We start from the raw sequence: 25,565 nt of genomic DNA on the forward strand, positions 1-25,565 counted from the left end.
CCAAGCCCTTTTCTTTTTCTCTCTCTCTAGGTGATCCCCTTCCTTCTAAAACTTTAAATACCATCTATATGCCTTGTATTTGTGTTCCTGAATTCTCCATGGAGACCCAGCTCCATGCATCCAACTTGACAGCTCTACAAGGAAGTCTGCATCTCAAACTTTACATGTCCAACACTGAACCCTTGATTTTCTCTTGCTCAAATCAGTAACTGGTACCAAGACCATCAAGTTCTCAAACCAGAAACCAAGGAGTTTTGTGTGTGTGTGTGTGTATGTGTGTGTGTGTGTATGTGTGTGTGTGTATGAATCTTCCCTCTCCTTCACCTGAGCAAAGTCTACCTTTAAAACATATTTTATTTTTAATAGTAAAACAATTATTAAAACATTTTACAACTACATTTACATCATATACAAATCTAAATTTCATTTAAAAGTATCAATTGATAGTGGTGTTGGATTCACATTAGCAATCACTACATGATCAAAGAGAGTGCTTTCCTTTGCTTTATTACACAGTTATTTTTATTGAGTTAACTACTCAAGTTTCAGACTGCTTTATTTTTTTTCTCCAGGTATACTCCTTTCTTTAGGGCTCCTAAAGCTTCAAACAATTGTTCCTTCCTATCTTTAAACTCAGTCCTGTCTCAGTTTAATTCAACATCTATTAGCAGACATTGATTTCAATCTTATTCTTCTTAGCTATTATTATGACATACTGGGAAACAAAAGAGGCATCAAAGAAGCTTAACATTTACCAAGTGTTTTTTTATTTATTAGGGGCCAAGATTAGCACTGAATCTCAGTCTTCAGGGAAGAGCTGCGAAAGTGAAAACTATGATCTCATCTTCCATTTAGAGACTAAAAAGCCTGCTGTAAGTGGGCTCTGAGTGATGCTAAGTTTAATCACCTGGTTAACCAGTGATTGAGACAGACCTCTCCAGTGGAAATGCAGTTTTCCCTTGGTAATGGGTAGGTCATTTGTGGGGTGATATGTTGGCACCATACGAATAGCCATTACCCCACAATCTTCTGCCCAAGAGTTTTACATCTATTGATGACAATGGCCCTGGTCGGCCATCATGCTACTTTCATGCATCCACTCCACACGATTCCTATAACATTTAATAAACTGTAATATTATACTTATGTTCGGTATTCGGAAGGCATCTGAAGTTGTACCGCACTTAATTTAAAAGGCTTTAAAGGCTTGTTCAGCAGTCACTTGTTAACAGCAGAACTATAATTTCATTAGCGCCAGCTTCCAAGTCTGTAGTGGTTCCCAACTTTGGCTGCTCCTCAGGAACACGAGGCTGCCCCACCAGTACCAGTGTAATCAGAGTCTCTAGGATGGCAGCCAGGTGGCAGTCATTTTCAAAAGTCCACAGGTGATTCCCCTGGACAAGCAAGGATGCGAACCACTGCTCTCAATCATAGTAATGGCATTTCTTACCACTTCAAATTCAGAAAGGTAGAGTTTTGGCGAGTCAATAAGCTGGCTTTACAGTTCTCTGAAAATGTGAAGAAACTGCAACACTGTCAGTTTTCACTAGAAAACTATTGCTCTTGAAACTCGTAATTCCTTAAGAAGAATCCAACATCACAGACGTTAAGCCACACTGCATGATTTTTGGGAAATCGAGTCCAGAATAAGGCATGTTTTCTGCCCAATTCTCAAAGAGATCACATTAATATTGTATAAGTGATTAAGAAGGGCCCAGACCTGGAATCTACGACAAAGAAATGAAGCAGATAATCTGGTGGGGGGAGCAGAGACGGCAGCAGCCTAATTTTGCCTACGGGGTCCAAAAGTGGCCTCAAGTAAGTTTCCCTCAGAGAAGAAACTGACATCAGCATGAAATACTAATGATACTCAGATATTTCAAATCTACCCCTAAGCCATTTTTTTTCAACCAGAAATTTACTGCATTTCCCAAACTACACAAAAGTAAAAGTTTCAAATAAGAGCCCAACCATCAGTCATGTCCATCTTTCTGGCAAAAGTCACACAAAAGGATGATGGAGAGAACATCTTTACAACAGTTACACACTTCAAAACCACAAGCACCCAACCCAAGGGCATGTTAGCTAGAATTATGTAAGATTCACCTTTTAATCATGTCCTGTGTCCTGCCAGGTCCAGTAAGGAGGGGTCTCACCCAGCTGGTAGGCCAGGTGTGACAGTCAAGCTCCTCCTTCCCCCACCCCCACCCCCGGCCCCGTGCCTATTGATGAATGTCCCTGAGGCTGAGTGTTGAGAGGCGGGAGCAGACAAGTGGCCCAGGTGGGCAGCGGGGGGGGGGGGGGGGGGGGGGGGGTCTTGTTTGTATAACAATGACAGTGACACTCATGACAATGGGACTGCTCAAGCTCAAACCGTGTCAACAATGAGGATACAGAGCCTTAGCAAGACTGAAGACATGAGAATCTATTTGTTGGCCCTGAGCGGGGCAGCAGCCGGAAAGTGAAAGTGCCACTGGATCCCTCTCCCTCTCCTCTGCATTACAGCTCCCATCTTACCTGGTCCATCATAAGGAGGGAGGCTGGGTCAAAGGGTGGCCCAGAGTGGCAGGGATGCCAGGAGGGGACAGAAGGAGCTCTGGGGTGAGGAGTGAAAAGAGAGAAAAAACTCACAGGCACTCCGGCCACCAGCTGTCAGAGGTTCTCCAGGCCAGGCCAAACTACAGGTAGGGAAGCCCCGAGCAAGGGGAGCTGAAACCCGAACACGGTCAAAGTGATGACTGAAAACGCTTAATCCCTCTGTCAGTCAAAGAAAAGCTGCTGTGTCTTCAGCCCCCATTACTAAGGAGGCCCAGCACATTATTGGATTCTGGGTACTGGAGAAAAATGCGTGCCTCATTAGCGAGGCCTTGCCAATCAGAAGGAAACAGAGCACCCGTGGGTGCAGTTGCCTAGTCCTGGTATCTCAGTTTTGCATGAAGCGGTGGCAGCTGCTCTTTGGGAGGAAATCTCTCTCACTTCACCACCTGAGGCAAAGCTGCTGGCAACAGGGTCTCCATTTAGAGGCTCCCCTGAGTGCCTGAGGGGGCTCTCCTAAATGCCACCAGTGATGTGCACCACAGCACCGCCACTGTTCAACCTCAGCACCCACTCTGCACGGCCACCAGTGGTGGCCCCGCTCAGCAGGCAAAACTCAAGGCCATTCTCACTGCAACAGGATGAGGCCAACCTGCAATGCTGACCTCAACCATGTCCCACAGGAGGAAGTCAGAATCTTATTTCAGTCTATTATCTATTATAACCCGCCCAAAGCAGCTTAGAGCAACCTGCTAATTTTTGTCATCACCAATAATCACAGGGAGAGAAAGGCCACCCCCACCCCACTAGAGAGGCCACTCCCACTACCTGCAGCCCAAAGGGGCACAAGGCACTTCAGTTAGGTTTTGCAGCCCCCATTCCATTGGTCTGGGTGGGGTCAGATGGGTATAATAATAGGGCATTGTATTTATGATTTTTAAAAAGAGTTCTTACCTTTAACAGACACATACAAAAATATAATAAAATGACACATTTGGTATCTGTTTCAAAACAATTGATTAAAAAAAGCTATAATTTGATGATCATTATAGGTGGGTAAAGGGTACATGGGGCTTATTGTACTATTTTCTGTACTTTTATGTATGTTTGAAAGTTTCCATAATAAAAAGTGAAAAAAAAAATTGAGTTCTTGTACAAAAATATAGAACAAAGTGGCTCATACCATTATGATTTGTGTATGATTTATACATGTTACAAGCAAAATAACATGTTGCCTTAAAATACTACCAGAATATAATAAGGAGAAAAATGCAGATGGATGAATTCCTAAAAATGCCACACATCCACTGGTAGCTACAATTTCCAAATTCAATACCTCATTCCCAAGATAAGTTAAAAGGCAAACATTTTAAAAGGAAGGTCTGAAAAACATACATTTTTCAAAGGATCACCTGCAAGTTTAAGAATTAATTCCAAGTTTTCTACATTCTCAGAACTCATAAAGTCTCAAAAATCCTGTGGATCAGTCCCTTTTCCAGCCCACTTTCCAACCTTCTGGAATATGAAACCCGTACACCATCCAGTGACACCTCCAATTAACACCTGGGTTGCCACGCTATACTTCTCGGCTGAAGGCCCAGATTCCTACCCAAACACCTTGCGCCACCATGGCTTCTTTTTAGCAAGGTCTGAAAGGTCCAGTGACTCAAAATTTCCCTCAAAGTCTCCTTAACTGGCTGCGGCCATTTTGGCAAGCTTGTCTCACGATGAGCCCCGCAGGGGCCCGGCGCGGTGGGACGTGGAGTGGCGGGCGTGCTGCCACCGGCGCGAGCTGGCTTCCAGCACGTGGGGCAGATGTTTAAAACATATTTTGGATCCACCCATTCTCTCCATCCCCACTGCCACCACGCTGATCTGCACTGCCACCATCCCTGGGCTAGACTCTGAGACAGCCTTCTACCTGTCTCACCTCTCCACGCGGCCTTCCCCACTCTCTGCTCACCACGTGCGCTGCTGACATCCCAGCTCCTCACTGGCCACAGGCCTGCATGACCTGCTTCCTGCCCTCCTCGCTTTCTCAGTTTACACTACTCTCCCTCCCTTTCACTGGCCACCTTTCTGCTCCTCAACACACCAAGCTCTTTCCGATCTGGGGCCTGTGCGGATGCTATACCTGTTCCTGGGAACGTTCCTCCCCTGCTCATCACCTGGCTGGGCCATGCTGTCTTTAGATCTCACTTGCAGTCCTCCCCTCAGAGCGACCTCTCCTAGCCCCCATCTAATGCAGGACCACGCTCCCACAGTTAGTCCCTGGCTTAGTAAAGGTTTGTTTTTTTCTGAACAGTCCTTGTCTAGACTATGATTCTTTACATCCTTAGTTTTCTTCTTAATCTGTCTTACTTTAAGTCACCCCAGGAGAGCAGAGGGGTCACATCTGTCTTGGTCACTGCTGAACATCTAGCACCTGGAACAGTATCTGCATAAAATCAGCGCTCACATATTTGCAGAATGAAATGCCACAGGTGAGCTGCTTTTAGAATAAGCCATGTATTTCCTATAAATGCTACCAGATTACTTACTCCTGAAATATGGCATGATTTGACCCTATTTCAGCAGGGATAGTCCTTACACTTATATATACTAATATATAAAATAATTATACTAATAATTATATTAGTATAATATACTAATATAAAATTAATTACAAATATGACAATTCATTCAAAATTAAAACTGTGAAAAAGTTATTACGGCTTGGCCTTATCTGTCTCACCAAGCATTATACAGTTTGCCATTATGGCCAAAAGTTACCCCAGCAGTATTCTGCTAGGCAGCCAAAGACACCATCAGTCTTATTTTCCACACAGATACATGAGCAATTCCTTCATGAACTATAATTCAAGAAACAGTTGCTCCTCTATCTTATGAATAATTTATAAGGAAGGAAGGATGGTAAATGGTGTTCAATACCATATTTTGTAAAGAGAAAACAGGTGACATGGTGCAAAAGTTAGAGGAGAGGATTTGTGTAACCTACCTGAATCTGGGTACTTAATTGCCAGTATCCTAACAACCAGATGAAATGTATGTGGGTCACAAAACCAGAAACACAACATGGGCCAAGCATGGATATGTGTAGTCTGGGTAACCAGAAGTGAATATGAAGAAAAATGTAGACTGTCAAGGTCTATGGGTTGTTAATTGTTGTCGAGACCTTCTGTTCTATTAATAACACCTTGTCATTAAAAAACAAGTTACGTTAGAGAAGCCGGGGATTTCCAGCCAGTCAGAGGCTCAACTGATCGCCACTTCTTCTCTAAGATATAGTTCTGCAGGTCTTCGTAGACTCCTGGGCCACGGTAACGGCGGAATATCCCATCTTTTGCACTATAAATTATAAAAACAAATAGAAAATAAATCCATTAAAATATCAAGTATTACAGACAATGAAAATCAAAATAACTATTGGTTTTACATGTGAACTCCACTCTGAATTTTAACTTGGCTCAAATGAAGAAAAAGAAACATTATAGTTAGGCACAAGTCAGAAAGCATGCATAAATACTTATCTAGTACAAATAAGGAATTCGAAAACAGAGAGTATTAAATATTCTATTTTATTACTGCACAATTTGTGCAGTAATAAACTGCAAAGACTATAAGCAAAGTCCTTGGCACCGTCTAATCTGCCAAGTTACTTTTTATTATTTTTGCTACCAATTATTCCGATTTTTCTCTAATAGCAGCAAAACAGCAATTGTTATCAAGTTTTAAAAATATTGTATCCACATTTCCAAATCTATGTCATCCAAGTCCCTCCTCTGAAAATTAACAAAACGTCTCTTAGTCTCACATACGCCTTTGGTCTTCCCTCCCTCTCCCTTTCTTGCCAGTCAAGCTTCCTAGAGGAGGAGTCTACACTTGCCATCTTCTCCTCTTACATTACTCATTCAATACTCCTGCACTCGGGGGTCCTGCTTTCATGACTCCATGGAAACTGCTCATATTGGAGGTCTCCAATGACTCTTAAGCACCATATCCACGGAGCACTTTTCTGCCATTTTTCCAGGGTGTGTCATTGGCACTGTCCACTACTGAGCCCCCCTTCCTTCCTCCCTTCCCTTGGCTTTTATGACATGAGCTCTCTGGACTTCTTCTTACTACTCTGTCCATCCCTTCTCAGTTCCACACTCCCTGTTTTCCTTTGCAGATGTCCTAATGGTGGTCAACTCAGGTTCTATCCTTGACCTGCTTCTCTTCCCATTGTATCTATTTCTCATTGTCTATATTTCTACTGTTATCTAAACCCCAGTATGTATCTCTAGCCTAGATCTTTCTTAAGAGCTTTAGATCCTGACATCAAACTATCACCTAAACTTCCCCATTTGGAATTAGCATAAACCCTTCACATTATCTTCTCTATTCTGGCCTCTATCTTCCAAACTTCACCTTATTCTAACGGCTCCTCAAAAGCTTTCACTAGTTAAGAATGGCCCGTTGGTAAGTCATCACAGGCACCTTCTTCCTTATGGCTAATCAATCACCAGTTCCAATGATCCCATCTCCTAAGTATCTCCGGAATCCATCCCTGTCTTTCTCCTTCCCCCGCGCCCCCACTACCTAAGCCTCTCTAGCCCCATCACCCAGGATGATCCAGCTGTATCCCACGGGCCAGCCACAGAGAACTAGTTACAGTTCTCTGAAGGTATCTCCTTTTCTACTGGGCTTTTCCATGATACATCCTCTATCTGGAAAGGCCTTCTCTACCTTGCCTGCTTAACCTATTCCTTCCTATCTATTAAAAATCATCCCATCTTTTACATCATCAGAAAAATCTTCTTTGACCTCCTCACCTATCTGCTGCCTGAAATTAGGTTCCTTTCTCTGCAGCACCCCGAGCATCCCTCTCTTCTAATCACTATCATTCAGTGCAGACCAGTCTTTCTCCCTTCAAATGCTAAGCTGAATGAGTGACAGTTATGGAAAACAACTTAGAATACTGGTACACATCTACTTATTTCTAATCTTTGCAAAACCAGAAAATTATTTGAACTTACTGAAAAAATGCTGGGAGGGTAGTGACAAAGAAGCGGCCACTCAAACCTACAAGAAGCATAGACAAAAAAGTTACAAGTCAAACTCAGACTAAACCAAGCATCTAACTTAAGGTGCAAGAACAAGCAGCCTTGAGCTTGTTTTTACAACCACATTAGTAAAATCTTTCCCATTACTGAATCACATTTAATATTTTTTTAAAATAAATTTTTACCCATTTTTATTTACCTAATACTTTCTAGTAACTGACATACAACTTGCTTATCTTCGATGTTTTAAACTGGAGTTTTCTGGCTTGTGTAATACTTAGAATTATATGGTGGCTGAAAGGATAGGTTTTAGAGACATGCAATCTGGGTTAAACAACTAAATTCTCCACTTACTAGCTTTGTGTCCTTAGATACATTACTTAACCTTTCTGAGTCTTGGTTACCTCATCTGTAAAATGGGGATATAAAAGCCTAACTGAATTGTTCTGAAGTTATATTAGATCATTATATCAAGTGTGTAGCACATAGTAAAGGACTCAATAAATAATAATAGGTATTATTACATCAGTCATACATTTAAAAAATAATAAGGAATACGAAATAATAAGTTATGTATAATCTTTGCACATTTATAAAATTGCAAGTACTGTCAAGGGATTCTATGTACATTAAATAGATTTTTTTCAATTTGTCTTGGCAAACCTTTACTGAACACTAACTACATATCAATTGTTATGCCAGGTACACGTGAAGACAAAGATAAAGAAAACCCTTAGTCACTCAGCAAATATTTACTAAGCGCCTTCTTTGTTCCAGGGACTGTGATAACTATTCAAGATATAAATAAACAAAAACACGTACAGTCTAGTGGCAGAGGGAAAAACTTAATCAAAATAATCACAACCATGACTACAAACAGAGATTGATGATATTAAGAAAAGGGGCATGCAACAAAAACCTGAATGATATAGGAGTAATGAGCATAATGCTCTATAAATGTTTACAAATAAATAACATTTATGTGGGCACCAAAAGTGAGTAAGCCTGGTTCTGGCAAAGAGAAGCAAAGCTGAAGGCCCTCTCTGGCCAGCGTGGAAAAATGAGACATTATTTTCACCTTTCTCAGCACTTCTGCTTTTCCCATTGAAGAACAATCTGGACAAAATCAAATAGCTATTCAAATAAAGTGGCTCAAATTTTACATCTCTCCTGTCTCGCTTGCAATTTGAAACACTGACGCTTTACTTTTAATAACACGGGAAATTTGCTTATACCCATTCTATAAGTTAAATCTATATTCAGTATAATAATTTATTAATTAATGATGAGTCTTCCCAAAAAACAATTACTATTTTTTTCTGATATCAAACAAAGTAGACTCTAAAACATCCCTATGGCACTTAAAAGAAAAGATAGTATTCTGAAGGTAATAAAAATCAATTTACAAAAAGAAACATTTACTACATACACTTATCATTGTACATCCGGGGGAAAAACAAAAAAAGGTTGTACTGGCAGTTACAAAAACACATGTGACCTGAGAAGTCCACTGAGGGTTTAACAAGCATGTTCACCTCTAACGTTGTTTGGAAATACAGCCCAGCAGGGGAACAAGGGTATTTTTTTTTTAATTATTATTTATTTATTTATTTAATTTATTTATGGCTGTGTTGGGTCTTCGTTTCTGCGCGAGGGCTTTCTCCAGTTGCGGCAAGTGGGGGCCACTCTTCATCACAGCGCGCGGGCCTCTCACTATGGCAGCCTCTCTTGTTGCGGAGCACAGGCTCCAGACGCGCAGGCTCAGCAATTGTGGCTCACGGGCCCAGTTGCTCCGCGGCATGTGGGATCTTCCCGGACCGGGGCTTGAACCCGTGTGCTCTGCATTGGCAGGCAGACTCTCAACCACTGCGCCACCAGGGAAGCCCCCCAAGGGTATTTTTTAATAAATTTCCAATGCTAAATTACTAGGGGAAAAAGCATTGGTAATCCTAAACTATTATATGCTTTAAGCTTAAAATAATTATTGCAAACAGTTTCATCTCATTTCTCTCCTAGCTAGAGATTCTTGTGACCATTCAAAAATTTTATCTAAGGAGTTACAGTATTAAGGAATTATGCTTTGTTTATATGGCCTTTTAAAGTAGAATGAACAGACAAATAGCATCCCATCACTACCTCAAGTTTCTATTTAGATTTTATTTTTATCAGAATAAATAGGATTCCTAATAAATGTTAGGTATCACTGAAAGCAGTATTTTTAACTTGTTCTTCAAAATCCTTCATGTGATCTTGGTCATCATTGGCCATGGCAATAAATAAAAAATAAATAAATCTTAAAAGTCGTTCATAAAACATTAAATTATACAAAATCTTAAAAGTAGTTCATAAAACGAAAAGACAACCCTCAGAATGGGAGAAAATATTTGCAAACGAATCAACGGACAAAGGATTAATCTCCAAAATATACAAGCAGCTCATGCAGCTCAATATTAAAAAAACAAACAACCCAATCCAAAAATGGGCAGGAGACCTAAATAGACATTTCTCCGAAGAAGACATACAGATGACCAAGAGGCACATGAAAAGCTGCTCAACATCACTAATTATTAGAGAAATGCAAACCAAAACTACAATGAGGTATCACCTCACACCAGTTAGAATGGGAATCATCGGAAAATCTACAAACAACAAATGCTGGAGAGAGTGTGGAGAGAAGGGAACCCTCTTGCACTGTTGGTAAGAATGTAAATTGATACAGCCACTATGGAGAACAGTATGGAGGTTCCTTAAAAAACTAAAAATAGAATTACCATATGACCCAGCAATCCCACTACTGGGCATATACCCAGAGAAAACCATAATTCAAAAAGACACATGTACCCCAGTGTTCACTGCAGCACTATTTACAATAGCCAGCTCATGGAAGCAACCTAAATGCCCATCGACACACGAAGGGACAAAGAAGATGTGGTATATATATACAATGGAATATTACTCAGCCATAAAAAGGAACGAAATTGGGTCATTTGTAGAGACATGGATGGACCTAGAGACTGTCATACAGAGAGAAGTAAGTCAGAAAGAGAATAATATCGTATATTAATGCATATATGTGGAATCTAGAAAAATGGTACAGATGAACCATTTGCAAGGCAGAAATAGAGACACAGATGTAGAGAACAAATGTATGGACACCAAGGAGGGAAACTGGGGGGCGGGGGTGGTGGTGGGATGAATTGGGAGATCAGGATTGACATATATACACTAATACGTATAAAATAGATAACTAATAAAAACCTGCTGTATAAAAAAAAAAAAAAGTAGTTCATAAAACACATTAAATTATACAACATGAATTTCCAGATTCATGAGCCAGCTTACCTGGGGTTAAACTCCACTTCTGTCTCTTATTAGTTTTTAATATGAGACAGTTAATTTAAACTCTCTGGGCTTTAGTTTTCTTATTATAAACGGGCATCACAATTTCTATCTTGCAGTATTGTAGTATTAAGTGATTTTATATTTATGTAGCACATAGAAAACAGGGTCTGATATATAAGCACTAAATAAATGCTATTAATTTATTTAAATCTCTGATTCAAAGTTAGAATAAAATAAGAGGATGTAACAAACACTAATTTAGTCTTAAGTGCTTTGGAAATTGTGCCTTATTTTGGATAACATAACTTAAAATTTTATAAATAAATGTACCCATGAAAATCAATGCGAAAATAAAAAAGAAACACAGTGATGGATGGTCTCTGAGATTTCTGCATCTTTCTCATTCAGGCTAGACGGTACAACAGCACACTTGTTCCCCAAATGGCTACATTAAAGGGTATAAGAAATTTCTAGTTTTTGATATGAATGTCTTCTAACTTTTAATACTGATACTATGAAATGTTAAGGGAGACTTTCATCATCTGAAAAGTTAAACCATGACCACCCTGGAACAGAGAAGCACCATGTGAGGTTGTGGCTTTACGATTTAAAAACAAGTATGGATCTTAAAGAATTATAACAGGGCAGCAGCTCATTTCAAGGTTTGCATAATGGTTCACTGACACAAACTTCAGAAAGTATGGAAGAAACAAGCACACCTCAAATACTTAAAGAGACAAAGTTTGACTGCAAGGTCTCCCAAAATTTCTATGGTACCTTTTATACTTTAAGGGTAACATCCACTTTAAAATGAAGACTGCACTGCAGCATAAAATGGCATTAATCCAAAATGCAGAAAAACTTTTAATTTCTTATTAGCAAGCTTATCTTAAACACATATAGCAAAAGAAAAAGAAGAATTGAAGATTAGAGAAATAAAATTTATGGCAGGGAACTAATTTCATATGCAAAAGCACAACAGAAATTATTTAAATTTAATATTAAGAAAATGGGGACAGCTACCAGCTTTTGTTCTATCACTTATTAGCTGTGCTATTTTAGGAATGTTACTTAACCTCTCTGAGCCTCAGTTTTATGAGTAATAATATATAAATAGTTTGCTCTTCCTAGGATTGTAATGAAGCTAAAATGTATGTAAGTGCTTAACACAATTACAGGCTGAAGTAAATGCTTACTAAAGGTTAGTTATTATTTTTTAAATTAATTTTTATTAGAGTATGGTTGCTTTAAAATGTTGTGTTAGCCTACACTGCAGAAAAAATGAATCAGCCATACACATACCGATACCCCCTCCCTTTCATACTTCCCTCCCATTTAGGTTACCACCGTGCATTAGGCAGAGTTCCCTGTGCTTTACAGTATGTTCCCAGCAGTTGTCTGTTTTATACATAGTATCAATAACGTATATGTGTCAATCCCAGTCTCCCAATTCCTCTCTCCCCACCCCTTTCCCCCTTGGTATCCATACATTTGTTCTCTACGTCTGTGTCTCTATTTCTGCCTTGCAAATAAGATCATCTATACCATTTTTCTGGATTCCACATATATGAGTTACTATACGATACTTGCTTTTCTCTTTCTGACTTACTTAACTCTGTATAACACTCTCTAGGTCCATCCACGTCTCTACAAATGACCCAATTTCATTCTTTTTTATGGCTGAGTAATATTCTGCAATGTTAGTTATTATCACCAAAGAGAGAAGTAGAAGAAAAACAATCAAAAAAAAAAAGTAGAACTAATCTTACCTTTGAAATTGAAATAAAGTTGTCAGTATAATAGAATACAAAGACTAAGTTTTACACTTATAAAATTAAAATATCAACACTAACTAAAGTACAGTAAACTAAATTGTCTTCTATAATAAATTAGTGGCTTTAAAGACAACAGTTATTCTTGGCCATGGTAGGGGTCTGGTTTACCTCTCATCTAGTGCAACAGCCATGGGTGTTCTCTGAGCAGCTGCTCTTTTCCTGTCTTGGACAACTAAGCTCATCCGCATGGAACAGAAGGTTCAAGTATATACTCATTAAATTTAATTTTCCAAAGTCAACTCAACTGAAACATCATCTGGCCTATGCAGTATTAAACAGGCAATATAATGCAATCTAATCTAAGGTCTGTGCTCTCCTTGACTTCTACATCTCAGCTGTAAAAATGCAGTGTCTTTATAATCCTGAAATCTTATTTTCTATTTCAAATACCTAAAAAAATCTCTTATTAGATATACCAATGGAATAGTTACAGGCATAACTAAAGAGTATGCATGAACACCTCAAAAATTCTTGCTTTCCCTTCTTCTTAAAAAAGGAATGAAATTATCCCTTACTAGCATTCCTGTGCACAGCAGCCCTGATGAAAGATACAGTAATGCAGATCTGTATCCAAATATCAATCTGTATACAGAAATATCTAGTAAAGAGCTCAGCCATGGGGAAAATAATATCATTTCGATGGTTTCCCACTCATTCAGTAGGTAAGATTTTGCAAAAATGAAGTAAATACTTAAATAGCTTCCAAGAATAGGGACAAGCTGCCCCAGAGGTTTGCCACATAAGACATGTTCTCTTCATTCAGCTTTCAGGACCCCCTACTTCTCCATCTCCTTCCTGCTTTACTGGCTTCTCCTTTTCTGCTGCTGGAACTTCTTTTCTTCTAAATGTTGGAATGCCCCAGTTCTCAATCCTCAGAACACGTCTCTGCACACACTCCCTAGGTAATCTCAATTTGTCCCTTTGCTTCAAATACCATCTACACTGATGATCCTTAAATGCCTATCTCTAGCTCACCTCTATTTGGATTTCTATCAAACATCTCGAACTTAAACCCTGTCCCAAACCTGATCCTCCTTCAGTCTCCTCCATCTTCTTTCTTTTCACCAAGTGCTACAACCAATCTACTGGGAAATCCTTTAGGATATTCCACCCAAATGCCGTATCTCCAATCCAGCCACTTACCACTGCTGCAACTAGTCCAAGCCACCATCCTCTCCACTCTGGGCTACTGCATTAACCTCTGAACTTCTCTTCTTGCTTACACTTCCAACCTCCTACAGACAATTTTTCACACAGCCAAATGAATACTTTTAAAACATGAATCAAATCATGTCACTCCCGTGCTCAAAACCTTCCAGTAGCTTCCTTTCTATCATACTTGGTATAAAACCTAAACTCCTTGCCATGGCCAACAACAGCCTAAATGGTCTGGTCCCTAGCTCGTTCTCCAGCCCCATTTGTCTCAAGGACCCCACTGGCTATCATATTGTTTCTCAAATAAGCCAAGTATTCCTACCTGCACATGCTGTTTGCTCTGCCTGGAATGCTCCTCCCCTACACCTTGTTGAAATTCATTTCCTTAATTTGTCAAGACCTACAGTCAAACAGCCCTTCCCTGGACATCCTATTAAAATAGTGGCTCCCACCATTTTCTACATTTTTACCCTGCTTTCTTTTTCATCATAGCCCTTACTACCACCAGACATTATTTCCCATTTTTCTTTTGTGATTGTTTATCCCCTTCACTAGAATGTAAGCTCAATGAGGAGCCAGGTCTTTTCTTCCTTATTCACCTGCACCATTATTTACCTGCATCATTCGTCTGTATCACTGCTATCCAGAACAGGGTCTGGTGCATGGTATCAACTCAAAAATTGGCTGCATAAACATATTATTTCTAAATGCTATTAAAATATTATTTGAAAGCATTACGTTTGTAATTTAAAGTAAAATTATAAACATAAAATAGTATAATCTAAAGTGAAATATTCTCTAGGCCACTCAGTCATGTGTATAGAATTTTGGCTCCTAATTTTTACTTATCAGTTACAGGTTTTCAGTTGTTATCATTTAAAAGAATTCTAGAGCCTCTACTTTAAAAAAACTGAGACACAAAACAACCACATTTTGTTTTTTGGACTTTGTTTCTTCACTATTTTCATAGGACATCAGACCAAAGACTTTTTTTCTTCTTCTTAGGTTTTATACTTATATAAATACTACGAGTCAATGATAAATTTGCTTTTAAAATATTTTGTCATAATCAATTTCTCCTACTTCATTATCGAAAAAGCATTTCATCCATTCACAATGGAAAAATAGTTTATAAGTCTACATTTTAGGAGGAAAGACAGTATTCAGTTAGACTTTAGATCTGTGAATCCATCACAAAGCTAACTGTTTAATTCGTTTAATTCAAATCATGCTGTGAATTCACGGCAGGTATGCCAAAAAGCTGAAATGGGAATAGGCCAGCTGCATTTCTAAGAAACTCATCATAAAATGTGTCTGGTGCCTGATTTCATTGGACTCAAACTATTAAAAACACAAAAACAAGTTTACCACAGATATGTCATTGCAATGATTTGACCTCCAAGCAGGAAAACTAATTATAATAGCCCAAATCATGAACTAATAACTATAATTGTCCATCTCTAAATAGCAGATAGGCAGAAGTGGTTTTGTTTTAAATGCTTAAAAAGGTGGAGGCTTGAGTACTCATGGCTTGTAATAGAAATCTCTCTCCATGGGTTTGTCAACACATAGATCTTAACGGACACCATTCATTTTGTTGTCCCGGTAACTGGTAATTCGTTATTTTGTGTTTATTGAACTCACAGTTATTACAGAGAAGGAATAGCTACATTTCCACACCTACCATCTTTTACCCCCTTGTGAAAGGATGCAATAGGTAGAAATTAAATGTAGATAGGAAAACAATTACTTATAAAGTTTCAAAATAGTAAAATTTGAGATTTAAATCATAAAAGCCCAACTTTTCTCAATTTATATATAATACACAAAGTTACACAAAGTTATTTTTAAACTATAAATACAAATTTATTGTGTGTATCTTTTCAGAATTAAAGTCTCCTTTATCTCCCTCTTTTGAAAAATTGTATCATTAACAACTAATAAATGTAGATGGTGACAGAATTAGAAATTTACCATTCTGGAGCTCTTAATAAAATATTTGATTCAGGTAAGATCATCACAGATCTTAAAAGCCCAAAGTATCACCCCACAGATTACTTTCTAGCTACAAAGTGGGGTCTTTTCTTTATAATTGAGATGTTTAGTGTCATCACCTTAACCAAATGATCAAATTCAACATTACTAATAGTGACAGTACATGTCTTATGATGGGATACAATATAAAGTCACAGCATCACCTTTCCATGAATGTCTAATCCAAATCATGCCTTTACACTGAAGTTCAAGTTTACAGAAAATGTAAGAACAAGTTAAATGTCACCATAAGGAAACATCTAGGCAAATCCTTGGCCTGTTCTCTTCAGAATAACAATGGCATAGAAAAAATGGAGGACTATTCTAGATTGACAGAGATGAAAAACACATAACAACCAAATGTAATTGGTGAACCATGATTGGATCCTGGTTTAAAAAACTATAAAAAGTCATGTGGGAAATAATTAGGGAGATTTTCATATGCTGAAGTATTGAAGAGTGAAGTCTCATGATGTCTGCAACTTATTTTCAAATGACTTAGCAAAAAAAAAAATATATACACATATGTATGTGTAAATACAAACACAGACAGATGCAGATATGCTAAAATATTATCTTGATTTTAGGTGGTTAGTTCATGGGTAATCAATATTCTAGTCTTCCAACTTTTCTGCATGCTTGAAAAAATTAAAATTAAAAGCAACTAACTTTTGCATTTAATGTTCTACATTTACAGTACCTGGTTCTTGAATGACATCCACCTTCCCCACACTGATCTGAAGTATTTCACCATTCTTTGCAAAAGTCTCCCATTCTGAATCAGTCTGCTGACAGGATGGACACCAAGGGGCATAACTATAAAAGAATAATAGCTAATCAATATACATACATGAAAAATATCTGTAAAACAAAATAGAGAAATAGAGTATTTAAATTGACAAAATAAATTCTTAACTAAAGGGAGACACAAATGCAAGTTTTCCCAAAGTCATTAGACAAAGAAAAACAGAAGCACATTTCCCTCCTAGAATTTAATATAAATATTATGAATATCAATTCCCTGGGAAAAAATTAGCCAAAGTTTAAGATTTTTCACAAATTACTGTAATACTTAAAAGTATTTTATTTCAATGTTATTGCTACAATCAACCCAAATTTTATCACCTTCCAGATAGTTTTTGATATTTGAGGGTGAACACTGTTTTGAAAGTGCTACTAAAGGAGAACAATTTTCACAAGGGTGCCCCTAAACTAGCCAAACCAGTTTCAAATCCATCAAAGCTACAAATCTGATGAGCAAAGACCACAAGATCTGCTAGTGGGTCCCCAAGAATGAGTCATTTCCAAAGATCTGTGGCAGTTCTGAAACATTTCGAGAAAGAAAGCAGAAGCTATAGGCTAAACCAACTCTACTTGACACTTAAGAATTAGAAGAACCTGTGTCTTCAATCAGAACTCTGCTTTTTACATTAATTTTTTTCATTCAATAAACATGAACTGAGCACCAACCAAGAAGCTGAGGCTACAGCTGTGAACAAGACAAATGTGCCTCCTCTCCTTAGGGAGTATAGAGTCCAAAGAGGTAATTACAAACCAGGTGGCAAATGTGAGTATAGAAAAGATGCTATAGAGACACAGACGCTGGGTGATCTCAGAAGGGCCCAAAGAGAAAGGAGCAACTGTACTAAGATCTAAAGGAGAAGAAACAGTCAGAGAGGGATCAAGGAATGTTCTAATCTAAGCAGAGAGAACTATATGTGTGAAGGTGCAGAGTACTGAGCATTTAAATAAAGTTGTATAAAGAGTTAGCACTCTATTTGAAGCTCCAGGGTTAGCCCTAAAGAGGTAAGAGAATTATGATCAGATTCACATTTTGTAAAACTCACCCAGCAGTTCTGTGGATAATGGATCAGGGAAGAATACGATGGAAGCAAAGAGAAGAGGTGGAAGGCTGGCCCTCTCTAGCTCTATCTTTAAAAAAGACTAGTATAGCCAATTCCAAGATCATTCTAAAAGGTCATTAATCTTCCCATTATAGCTCACTGTCCAATCCCTGAGGTCCAGGAGACATGGACCAGAGAACATGGTCCGAGAACAATCTGCTGACATGACATCTTTGAATGTGGATTTTTCTATAAACACTCATATCCCTACATTTCCAAGGCAAAGTACATCCTGGTATACAATAAGTGCCCAATAAATGTTTGCAGAATACATAATGAACAAACTTGAAAGAAAATTATATTCTTCATCTGAGAAAATAGTTATTTTCTACATATTTTCTAAATATCCAAATGGCAGATGAGACTGGGGCAAGCAGTTGGTAAACTCTAGGGAAAAAAGGAACATTTTATTATTAAGTACATTTCAATAGGCATTTCAATATATTGGATAAGAGTTCTGCTGGAGGCATCAGAGAGACCAATTACAAATTAACCATGTGTCTTTGAGCAAGTTAATAATCCTTCCATGCCTCAGCTTTCTCAACTGTAAAATGCGATAATAACAGCAGTTACCTTAGAAGGTTATTGAGAGATTAGATGACACATGTAAAGCAGGCACATATTAAGAAAATCATTAATGTAAATGACATTTGTAATATACGCCTGGTTTCAGAGACATTTTTATGATGCATTAGCTCATCTGAACCTTATGGCCTCACTGTTGTAAGGCAACAAGGCAGATTCAGAGAGACTTGCTGACCGTCACTTCAGACCACACAGAGCAGGAACACAGATGGAGGTATTTGTGTGATAAAAATGTCCAAGGAAAATAAGATCCAACAGAGAAAGACAGACAGAAAGACAGACAGTAGGAATAAGAAATACATTACCAAAAACAAGGAAGAAATTTTGAGGTACAGTTTAATGAACTTCAGATCCTCTTTGCTTTGTTTCCCTAGAACTGTTTCTGCATACAACACATTTGCTATATCAGTAATGATTAAATCATGCAAATTTCATCATTTTAAAAAATCCTAGTCCCTAATCTCTAGACAGACTATTATATAAATTGGGAATTTGGTGAAATTGACCCTTAAAATATACAAATGCCACTGAGATAATTTTAGATACTCCATTTTCTTTGTAGCTGTTACCCACTGGTCTGTGGCACTGTTAATGCCATTATTTCTAAGATTTAATCAGAGTTTATTGTGTTGGAATGTACCAAGGTCATCCATTAACCTAGTGTGTTCTTTTGGTGATGGAGATAAAACAGCCCTGAGTCTTCAGAAGTGGGAATTGGTCCATTGTTGTTGCAACTTTTTAAACTATTAGTATTCTTTTGTATCTAAAAGATAGTCATTTAGAATCTACTATGACACCTGCTAGAGAAATTTCACTAGAATGAACACTCCATGAAGGCAGTGACTGGTGCATTGCTTGTACCTAGAAGAGAGCCTGGAACGTTCTAGGTCACAGTAAATATTTATTACATCAATGAACAAAGGGGAGGTGATAGTGATTATCCTTAGTACCTAAGAAAATATATACAGCTGTTTCCTTCAGTGATATACTAGCTCTTGATTAAAGAACAATTAAAGTCTATTATTCATTCATTCACTGAGTCAAAAAGCATTTATTGAACACCTAGAACTTGACAGTTATTAAGGTTCTGTAGCTAAACAGGAGGAGGAAAAACTTTGTTCCTCTACTTAAAAGCTTATCATCTAGAGGAGGAGTAAGACAAAAACCAAGTACAAAAACATATAAATTAATTTATAATTATAAGTTGTGATAAGGCCATGCTAGATACAAACAAGAAAGAATTTTCCTGGGTGGTTGGGGTACAGAGAAGGCAGGGCACCTGTATGAATGGTAAGGAGTGTCAGGAATGAACTCAAAGCGATGTTCTTCGTTTGCAGAAATTACAGAGATGCTAAGTCATGGGTGGACCTCTGAATCCCATAGGGAAAAGGCTTCCCCTTATATGGGTCAGTGTGCAGGCCAGCTGAGAGCGTAAGCATGAGTCAGCCAGGCTCTGTGCCTTCCTCCAGGCTCCCCCACTATACAACTACTCTCCTCAGCTTGCACTGGGGATTGCAAAGCTCAGGCCAGCATTCTAGTTCTGGTCTTGCCCACCACTTACTAAGGATATGGTTTAAAGCTTTAACCTTCCAAGTTTTCGTCTCCTTTAGTTAATGAGAATGAGAATAATAATTCTGCACCAGATTTCTGGGATGCTCAAATTCTGAAAGAGGGCATTCTGAATTGCTTACACTGACATAAGCAATGTAACGATTTACTGTGATTGAAGTGATGATGACGACGATGGAGAAGATGTGGATGATTACCCTTTGTGGAAACAATCTGAAATCAAATACTTCTATGTTAGCCCATAAGCTCCTCTTTTGCATGCTTTTAAATACCCATAACAGTACCTAAGGCAGTGGTTTCCAATCAGAGGCATTTTGAAGTGTGTATAGGGGATGGAGGTTTAAATATTTTTGATGTCACATGACTACTAGAATGTTATGGGCAGGGGCCAGGGATGCCAAAGGTTCTGCAATGTGTGAGCCATCCCCACATATCAAAGAACTGTCCAACTCAAAATGCTAATAGTACCCTGGTGAGAACCACTGAGGAATGCTCAAGAGAGAGGAAGCATTCAACAAACATTTGCTAAATAAACAAATGCTACCTATGCTACTTATTTCCTTCACAGCACAGCAGACTGCCAGTCCCTTGAAATCAAGAAATGTAATTTATTCACCTTCATCTTCCCAAGTCCCCAACCCTGAACCTGACACATAACAAGCATTTAATGACTATCTCTTATACATTCAATCAACAAATCACCACTATCGATGAAACTGCAAGAAATTATAACTATTTGATATGGGCAAGTTAAGGCAATGATGTTCTCTGCAAGTATAAGAAGGATACTAGAAACACAACGCTAAAACCAAGAGATCCTAGGGAAATAAATGAGGCCTTTCTCCATCACCAGATGACTAGTTTCAATTTTGAAACATGATCATCCCAAGAACAAAGTCAGAAAAAGTATTGCTTTATAAAGATTTCTATGCCTTAGAGATAAACTATTTTAACCCAAAGACATATTTTTCCTCTAGGTAACAGTTTAAAGTATGTGGGTCAAAATTAAGCTTTGTAGATATCTACTTATGTCTTTGGGGTAAAAAAGCCACCAGAACAGCATTATATTGTATATTTTTGTGTTTCAAAAGAACAAAAGTAGTATTCTCAAGCACTGATATGATGGGAACCAAGCAAATGTTTAAAACAGCAAAAGTTTACAAAGCAACTGAAGGAAGAATAGCATGAAACAATGGAAAGAGAGAAAAGAAAACATCAGAAGGCCTTTTAAAGATTAGATAATCTTCCCTAACCCAAGAAAGGACAAACTTTTCAACAGAGGTTAAGAGGAAGAAAGCACAGCAAACCAATTATAGAGACATGGCAGAAACAGGGGTAAAAAGTATAAAAGAATGTATGAAAGCAAATAAGAAGAGAAAAACTGAGTGTACAAAAAATCCACTGAATTAAAGAAAATGTTAATAGTAATGGGAGAATTTTTCAGGTTTTAAAAGGTTTCAGAATAAAAATGGTGAATTACTGCAAATATAGTTTTAGCTGATATTTCTCCTTAACAGAGAAGTGTTTTTTTAAAAATTGAAAATTCAATTGCAAGAATACAAAAAATTGTTTGAAAAACAAAGAAAACATAACAAATTAAATTTTACATTAAGGACTTTTCATGTCTCAGAGCAGAGAAACACTGCTATGTCCTTCAAAATAAATTATTGATACCAATCTAACCAGGAATTGTATTATAGGAACTTTGTACGAAGTGGGATCAAAAAGAAAAAGTCCCCAGAGGAGAGGTAGCATATAAACAAATGAACAAGAAAAGAACTGTCATTCAAAGTAATGTTAAAATTTTAATATTATCAGAAAGCCTCCTAACTTGCTTCTTTTGAGAAGTTAAATATATCATCACCTGTGGATCCCTAACAATCTCCATTTATTATGACCAGTTCATCTGAACAAAGTACTAACATGGGAGAAAGTATTAAGACATTTTGTTTTCCTGTTATAGACACCAGAAAAAAAAAAAATCTGATAACTTATTGGATGTTTGAAAGAATTCCTAGAAATTTATAGGCTTATAGTAGTACTGAAGATATAAATTTTATTTTTTTAAAGTGTTGGATTTTGTCAAAGGGAGGAGGAATATCACAAATAAAGAGCCACAATTTTCTTCAGGACGAGCACTTAGCTTCTGGAATTTGGAGGTAATGGTTCTTTCCTTTCTAGCCGCACTTCATATCAACCTATTCTGAAGTGTACTCAATGAAAAGAACTTCTAAGATCTCAAGTATCTACACAGCTTACTTTTGGTTACAAGTATCATCTTGAACAAGAGCCCAAACATAACTCCATACAATGGACACATAGCAAGCTTACAACAATTGATTACTACACCTCAGCTTGTACATTTATGAAGTAAAATTTGAACCATCAACATAGCCATGAGTTGTTGGCTGTTGCTTGTTTATAATCCTAACTTGGCTTACACTTACTGGAGCTTTAGTGTTCTTAGTTTTTACTTAAAAAAAGTAAAAAAAAAGAACATAGCTACTCCAAAAAGGAATATAAAGGAGTTGAGGCCATTAAACATAACAAGTCTTTTCTGCTTTGACCTTCGTCATGCACATACAGAAACTCAGTTTTAATCAGAAAACTGACATCTAGAAAACCTCCATTGTACAAGCACCTACTAAAAAAACAACTTTCTGTAGTACTAGCTGATAAAACAGTCTCTCTAAAACTCTTGCAATTACAAACATGACAGTCCTGTCATGCTTACTTTAAAATTTTCTCTCTTAAATAGAAAATGACCTCATCTCTATTCAAAGTAGTTAATTTTAATCAGTGCTTCATGTCTACAGATCTCTTTAATAATTTCATTGATTTATTATGATACCAAAGGCATTGTACTTTGAGGTCTAAAATATCCCCTGCTTTGTGACCAAAAGGTAAATACTTGTTTGAAGCAGTACTGTGCATTATGTTCTTTGAACAATGTAATCTACTAGGTGACTTACAACTTTTGGGCCTGAGTCAAACTGAGGTTTTCAGTCTATAGAATAATCTGTTTACAATCTAAATTCAAAGAATCAAAATTTAGTCTTAAGACAAATGAAGGAAAATTTCAATTCTGTGAGAGTCTGTGTCCTCAACGCAAAATTAGTTAACAGATATTAGCAATCAAGTATGTGTATCATCTGAAAACCACAGGCTAAGGAGATGTGGTCTCGGTGATTATTTCTTCAGCCATTCTCCATTTTCCTTACAAGCCCCCCACGATGGTCTCTCTAGCCTATTGAGACATCTGCCCACTGCCTATTTCAAGCCATCTTTCAAATGGTTACTTCCTTCCTAAATTTTAAACTATAATGAATAAATCTTCCCTGCTCCTAACTCAAAACAGCATTTTCCCACCTCTCCTCAAGCCAAGGCACTATCCAATATTTACCTTCTATTGTTCAAAAGGGGCAATTTATTAATATCCTTTTCTTTATGACACTAGCACAATTAAGTTATGATACCTACCCAGAAATCTCTACCTCTAAAAATTATAACAAATATCAACATTTATTTGAAATCTTTTTTCTCCGGGTCTTCAAAATGAAGACTGAGATACTTTGTACGGACTGGTCTGCCCTTCACCATGCTGCAATTATTCATTCAACAAGTATCTTGCCTAGTCAGTGCTACGTTATTTGTTCTGTACAGAAGCGTCTCTGGATGACAGCCCTTTCCCCTCTACATACACTTTTATCAAAAGCTCGAGATTTTCTTGCAGATTTCTCTGTTCCCCTTCCTCCCCTTGGTAAACCGCCCATCCACCACATCCCTAAAACACTTCCTCCCAAAATAGGGAACTAGCCAGGGAGGGGAGGATGCGCTACACCCGCAACCCTCACCGCGGAGGGCTGGGCGCGCATGCGCAGCGTCGGGGGCCCGGCCCGGCTCTGCAGGTAGCTAGCTGGCTGGGCGGGTCCCGGCCCGAGGTCTAGCCCAGTAGGCACTGCGGTAGCGGGAGAGGGAGGCGCGGCTCCTGGAGGGCTGCAGCCGCGAGGATAGTGTGGCGAGCGGGGCGGGCGGGCACACTCACAATTTCAGCATCCACTCGCCCTCCAACACCAGCGTCCAGTTGGAGGCGGTCATGGGCCGCACCAGGCTCCGCTCCTGCGGCAGCGCGGCCTGCTCCGGGCCGGCCTCCGCCTCCGCAGCTGCCGCCGCCGCGACCCAGGCGACCAGGAGCGCCGTGAGCAGCGGGCCGCGGCGCCCGCCCGCCATGTCGCTACGCGGAACGAGGCTCCTCGGCAGGGGCTGGGGCAGAGGGTACGGCCGGCCTGCGGACCGGGCCTTCCCACGTAGTGCTAGGAAAGACCGGGTCGCCCCGCCGCCGCCCTGCCGCGCCGACTAGCCCAGCTCGAGACTGGGGTGGCAGTCGCCGCCTCTTATCGGCCCGAGCCGCGGAGGCCACGCCCCCTCCCGCCTCGACTCGCTGTTGCCCGGGGCGTCGGTTGCCTTGGCAACGGCCGCCCTCCCCCTCCTGACCGCTGTGTTGAAAATAAACAGATGAGCCGTTGTTGCTTAACTTAGAACCTGTACGGTGTGTGCCTGGGCTCCAGTAAGGTGGGGGGCAGGTTGGTGCGTGTGGCTTTTTCTAAAGAGAAACGTCGCCAGTAATAAAAAAATGCATCACCTATTCAATGGTAGCAAAAATAACAGCAATGGACTACAAGTAAACTGTTGAATGGAAAAACAAAAGGACGTGTTGGGCATCTCACTGAATGGGAGAGGAAATTTTAAGCACTCTTTGCCTGTGTATAATGAAGTAGCACTGCCTAATTGGAGATAATGAAACTAGATCATGCAATTGTATTTTTTACAAAAATGTTAATTTCACAAAAAAACGTTTACAACATGGGTACTAACAGATAAAATGAGTCAGTTAATAAGAATAGTGCCAGTTGCGATTAAATGGACTTCTCGCTTCTCTTGGCTACACTTTTGTCAGATCTAAAATGAGAATGGCCTTAAATGATTTCCAGATCTCTTTCCAGATACCCATTCGATGCATCTGTACCTTGAGATCACTACACCCTTAGTATGTAAGACTGAATTAAAATCAGAGGTCGGGTGTGCTTTTTCAAAGTGTTGCTTTACAAGAATTCATTAGATGTGCAAAGCATAAAACTGGGTAGTGTGGTCAATATATCATGAAAAAGTGTGATTTCTGTCCTGGGCAGAAATCAAATCAACAAAGACAGCTATGCAACTAAGAGTATTGCAGGGCACATGAGATCAATCTCCAGTCAGTACTTACAGGTGAGAAAGATGAATTTTGACTGCACAGATGACACTGTAAACTTGGAAAGTGGCCTTGCAATAAATGTTACCAAAAGTCAGTTATTTTATACAGATCAGTCCTATAAACTCAGTGGGAAATATTTTATTTTGCTTTTAGAAAGAAATGACATACACAGAAATTCTATCATTCTTTTCAGTATATGATATATGATTGGTAAAAAAAATCCTTAAAATAGGATCTGATATTAAGGAATTACTGTTAATTTTGTTGGGTGTGATAATGGTGTTATGATTATATTTTAGAAGGCTTT

General features: G+C 38.7%; 1 protein-coding gene across 1 annotated transcript in view; it reads right to left on the reverse strand.

Annotated features, from left to right (window-relative positions):
- Positions 1-24,420, reverse strand: part of TMX4 (thioredoxin related transmembrane protein 4) — a 44,255-nt gene extending 19,835 nt beyond the window's left edge. Inside the window, exons 1-4 of the mRNA XM_059896451.1 lie at positions 24,050-24,420; positions 16,647-16,762; positions 7,554-7,599; positions 5,755-5,883 (exon numbers count right to left, since the gene is read on the reverse strand). Coding sequence (XP_059752434.1) covers positions 5,755-5,883; positions 7,554-7,599; positions 16,647-16,762; positions 24,050-24,234 — 476 coding nt within the window. The 5' untranslated portion in view covers positions 24,235-24,420. The remainder of the gene's footprint in view (positions 1-5,754; positions 5,884-7,553; positions 7,600-16,646; positions 16,763-24,049) is intronic.
- Positions 24,421-25,565: the final 1,145 nt, after the last annotated feature.

This window comes from Balaenoptera ricei, chromosome 15 (genome assembly GCF_028023285.1).
Source record: "Balaenoptera ricei isolate mBalRic1 chromosome 15, mBalRic1.hap2, whole genome shotgun sequence".
In the NCBI taxonomy this organism is placed as follows: domain Eukaryota; kingdom Metazoa; phylum Chordata; class Mammalia; order Artiodactyla; family Balaenopteridae; genus Balaenoptera; species Balaenoptera ricei.